This window comes from Barbatula barbatula (genome assembly GCF_947034865.1).
Source record: "Barbatula barbatula genome assembly, chromosome: 2".
In the NCBI taxonomy this organism is placed as follows: Eukaryota; Metazoa; Chordata; class Actinopteri; order Cypriniformes; family Nemacheilidae; genus Barbatula; species Barbatula barbatula.
In genome coordinates this window covers 23138274-23143755 of record NC_136767.1, presented here as the reverse complement: position 1 = coordinate 23143755, position 5482 = coordinate 23138274, and the positions used below count along the sequence as shown (strand labels likewise).

At 36.8% G+C, this 5482-nt stretch overlaps 1 protein-coding gene across 1 annotated transcript; it reads right to left on the bottom strand.

The window, feature by feature from the left end:
* Nucleotides 1–1707: 1707 nt before the first annotated feature.
* gpr83 (G protein-coupled receptor 83) lies at nt 1708–4426 on the bottom strand (the record flags this gene model as incomplete). The annotated part of the gene is made up of 4 exons (XM_079478733.1): nt 1708–2187; nt 2459–2592; nt 2820–2945; nt 4106–4426. 4 exons carry the CDS (start codon nt 4424–4426, stop codon nt 1710–1712), a joined length of 1059 nt encoding a protein of 352 aa, XP_079334859.1. The 3' UTR covers nt 1708–1709.
* Nucleotides 4427–5482: the final 1056 nt, after the last annotated feature.

The window sequence follows — 5482 nt, the reverse complement described above, 5'->3', positions numbered from 1 at the left end:
CAATGAAATTGAGGTTTGTACATTCAGTTGTATAATGGGTGAATTGAAACTATATAAAGTCCTTGTTTTGCAGTAGTTGAAAGAAAATTGAGTTACCAGGTTGGTGCAAAGCAACAGACGTCAGCTCAGAGTCTAGGTTTAGACAACCTGACGTCACAGTAAGCAGTGCTGACAAAAAATATGACTAATTTAAACATTGAATGCAAATTGAAATCTGAATCAAACTTTTCGGACTTGCTATTTGGTACATTTCAATATGAAGCGATTAAATGTTATACTGTACACATATGTGATGTTTAAAAATATTAAAATATTTTATGCAAGGTACCCAGATTGCTGTTAGTAAACATTTGTGTACCCAATGGACTGTTTTGTGCTAGTTATTATTTTTTTGCTCTGACCATTAAATTGTCACATTCAAGCTCAATAAATGATATGGGACTGTAAACAATAAACAAGTTAATCTACTATACTAACTTAGATTCACCGTTGTATTCATTACAAATTCACATAACAAATGCCTGCACAGAAATGTTTTTGCACATTTAGAGAACAGTGAAGACTGAGTCCGTGTCTGGTACAATACTGACAACAATGAACAGAGAAACGCTCTGTTGGCTGTATACGACATCTGTTATTGGACTGCTACTTGCTACATGTCCTATTTTGCACACATGCTCTCTGGATGAGCAATATGTGGGAGTTCTTTTCATTCATCATTGACAGTTTTTATAGTGTTTCTCTTCAAACTTGAATACACAACTCAGACCTGAGTCTCTGCAACACAATCCAGACTAGAACAGGAGACGCAATTCAAAAGTAACTCGCTGTCATTTATTTTACATCTAAAATTATTATTATCTTATTTGTATAATTTCTTAAAAAAGCTCCTTTCTGAAATGTCCAGAAGAGAGCTTTATATTTTAAATGAGCACATGTAACGGAGCACAAAAATCTATGGTATTAAACCATTGTCTTTTTATATCTACAACCCAGTGAGATGTGGTATTGACAGTGTGCTTATAATACAGAAAGAGAGAGAGGGGGGAAGGGAGAGAGTCTCTTACAGGACTCAATAAATTATTCTACAACAGCAGCATTTCCCTTCATTTTACACTATTAATATTTTAAAGTACTGTTAACTTTATAAACAAGAGATTAAACACTTTAATACAGCATTTCCTGAGAATTCCTCATGTAATGAGGTATTTGATGAGGTATGGCTAAAGTATAACACCCCTAACTTGAATACGATATCAATGCAATAATAGCTGTCAGATGTAAATATCATTAGATGACATCATTTAACTTTTTAGTTAGGGCTGTTAAGTAACAGTTACACAATGAAACTGTCCTCTAAGCTTTTTCTAGTTTCTATGTCTAGTATAATACAGTACTTCAAAAAAACCACTTCAAACCATTCTGCAATCATTAAGGCATTCTTTTCAACCAGTCAAACAGTTTCTTCTCTAGAAAAATAGCACAGTAGTTGCTAAATAACATCTCTTTTCTGAATTCTCGTCTTACCGCATGCCAACATAATGCTCGTTTTTAATGAAATATAGAAAGGACTAAATGAGAGATAAAAATACTAAAATCACAGAGTTTGAAATTAGAGAACTACGGAGGTTTGGGGTTCGAGTGTGTTTAAAAGGAAAAACATCAGATATCTGAAAAAATAGATTGTAGGATGTACTGTCCGGGCCTCCTTAGGATTGCTGGATAGCATTGACCTTGGCCAAGCGTCCGATTAAAGGCAGAGCTCTGAGTTCTGCACGAAAGCTGTGATTGAGCCAGCAGTATATGAAGGGGTTATAGCAGGTCGAGCTCATGGCCAGCCAGTGGAAGGTGAAGTACAGGGCATTATTTGCCTGGATCACCTTACTTGACAGCAACACCACGTAACAATTTAGAGGGAACCAGCAGACGGCGAACACAGCCACCACTGCGATCAACATCTTTAGGGTCGTCTTCTTCCTCCGGCGATGGGCAGCCGATTGGGACAGCGTGACATCGCCGACGGCGTTCTGAAACCAAACCTTCTTGGCCACCACAAGGTACGCTATCGAGATGATCGCTAGTGGCAGGACGTAAAGAAGGACAAATGTGGTGAGATCCAGATACTTCCAGAAGAGATCAGACGGGTGTGGGAAGCTGGGCAGACATATTATCCGCACCCTGTTATTGCTAAGAAAGACGAAAAGGAAAATATTTTACTGTGACAGTCGTTGAGGAACATTTTCATTATTTTATGTAATATTATGTTCTGTAAAATAACCTTTATGCAAATTTGACAAAAATGTCACTTACAATGCTTTTAACTAGAAGGTATAATGAAAAGAGAGCACAACAAGTACAACATGAGTCTTGGTTAAGTCTCTCTTATGTGGTTACCAGTGTGGTTAACTTTGTCTCTCTATTCAGGCACAAATGCTTCAAATGAAGGATGGACCCATACATAAATTCAAAGCGCAGGATTTTTTGGTATATTGCATGAGGTAGAGAGAAGCAAGACCCCATCACCCAGATGACACCGATCCAGGCCACTCCCTTAACCCGAGAGATCCTTTGTTTCATTGGATGCATCACCACCTGATGGACAGCAGTGTGGTCAGACCGAAGCACAGGAAGGTAAAATGTGTTGTGTTTGTATCTGCATGCTTTGACAATATGCTCGTAAGGGATGTAAATGAAGACATCTGAAGCAGTTAGCATTGTTGAGCAAACATGTGTTTATGAATGAGTGTGTATGAGTATGCATGTCAAGCATGTGTATGATGAGAATATGTGTATGTCTATGTGTATGTTTCCATATTTACCTGATGTCTATCAATAGCGATGGCGACCAGTGTGAGGACAGAGACGTGAACAGAGCAATACTGTGCAAAGCGGCTGACATGGCACATTACCTTCCCAAACACCCATGTACTGTAAACAAACCGCACCTGGGCACAGACAGATGAATAATGCAGCTGCATAAACTGTACAAAATTATTAAACAAGCTATTCAGATAAAAACCCCACCAGAGAACCCATGCATTCCATTAAAGGGATAGTTCCCCCAAAAATGCAGAACACAAAAGAAAATATTTTAATGAATATTGATAACTGAAAAGTTGCGGCACCCATCATTCACTTCTATTGTATGGACACAAAATAACATGCTTTAAAATAGCTTTTTTTGTGTGTTCTATAGATGAAAGAAAGTAATACAGGTTAGAAATGACAAGAGGGTGAGTAAATTTTGACAGAATCTTCATTTTTGGGTCACATTAATGCCATAATCTGTTATTCATTTAGTGGAGACAATCTATAGGAAACTCTACACGGTTGAGACATTTCTATAATCTGCTGAATTAAAACCTAAAGGCTAAAATGATTTCAAACAGCATCATTTTTGGATAATTATTATGGTATGAGAATAACAAGTCATTTTATTTGGATGTTTGGTATGTAATTCAAAGTATATAATAAGTGTTCAGAATCTTTCCGACTGTTTTGTTGATTTAAGTTTTGACAGTGGTAGTAAATACTATACAAATTCACCACTGTTTTATTGTATTACCATTAACTTCAAGTTTGGTGGTATTGTAAATTAAGAGATTGCTTTAAAATAATATTTGTAGGAATAGTAGCCTACGTCTTTTTATACAATGTCTTACCTGTTCTTATTTCTTAGTTTTGCATGACATTTTCAGTTGCTTATTATTTGCCATTTATGTAACTAACCCCAACAAACAAGTCACATTTTGACCATTAAGAGTTACATCTTAATGTTATGGGTGTTACATCCACCTCCCATAAAAATAATAAATAAAAGAAATTCTCAAAAATAAAAGTAGAATATTTTTCTTCGAAGACAGAAAGTCTTTAGAGATACTGAGATTTGTCGATTTAACGATGTGCTATTAACAGTCAACATCAGTTTAAATAAACGGAGCGTTTGGGAAGTTAATAAAAAAATCGAAATCTCGAAAAAGAAAACAGTCAAAGCATTTAATAAAGAACTTTATATAACACTGTATTATTAACACAACAACATTCATCTATGCTTCACTTCCCAATATTCCTAAATTAGAAAATAATACATCCAAAAGTAACTTACCACAGTAAAAGGCGTGTTGAGGAGAGTTATAAGAATGTCAGCAATGGCCAAATTCATAATAAACAAACTCGTCACCGAGTGCATCCGTTTGTTCTTAACGACAACATGACAAACGACCACATTTCCGAAGAGGGAGATGATGATGATAACCGAGTACGCGATGATGAGCAGCGCTCTGATGGTCGGTCTGTGCGATTCAGACTCGTAGCTCGCTCCTCTGTCATATATAGCGTCCACCAGCGAGAAATTAAACAACGTGGAGAAATTCTGCAATATGTAAAACTGCGAGAATAAATCCACGGAGGTGTTTCTGAAAGTCATCGTCACGAGACTCCTTCAAGGCAGGTGCCTCAAAGCTCACTCATCCGCTGCTGGACACAGAAGTGAAACAGATGGGCCGATGCACGGTTACAGATGAGCCACGGCCCTTGACCGCGCTCCCCAAAAAGTAGCTTCTCACTACGAGCGCGCACACGTGCACGGTGTTTTAAGGAAAATTCGTCATGTCACAAAACTAAAGCGGCCAATTGGAATCGGTCTATTTTCTTGATAGAAGTCTCACATATGTAGGCCTACTGGCAACATTTGACAGATTGGCTGTGTAAATAAGAAAGCAGGTGGTGGCTGTTTATGTGATGCTGCAAATATCACACAGTCTGCTCATAATGATCTTCTTTTTGCAAGCCCCTAAACTGTATTCGCCGAGTAATTCTGTTAAGTCCAAACCAACTGTTAAGAACTGTTAAGAAACATTTTTACCCCTGTAAAATTATGTATAGATTACTGTCCTGATGCAGTGATTTATTACTTATATTTTGATTGCAGTGACAGTTTTTTTCTTTCAAAGCATCTCACAATTTACTCGAGGTTGTGTCTTATATAGTTTTTTTAAGTTTCTTTTTCTGTAACACAAATCTTGAATTAAACTATTAACTTATCTTGAATTACAGACTTTTTTCCATCTATAAAAAGAAAACTATAAGAAAAATCACATTATTCTCATGGTACCTACTGTATGATAGCTACTGTATTGCTTATGGTTATTTCAGTCTGGCTAAATCTTCTCATGTCTGGATATTCACATAAGGTTAAAGCTTTGTTTTTTTGAGCTAGAGGCTAAAACAGACAAATAATACGAGTTCAGAACTTGGTGGTTCCTTGCCAGTTTCTTTCAGTGCAAGTAAGTTCCAGTCATAGTGCAGTGGACTGTATGTTTTGTGACTAAATGTCACAAAAGCTATTCTATATAACTTTTGCCATCAGATTGGGTAATATGAATAAGCAGATTAAATAAATGGGAGATTGTTCCCCCTGTGTCAGTTCAAAGGCAGTGTTACATAAAGCTGACCAAAAGATAGTAGTAAAGATAGTATTCCT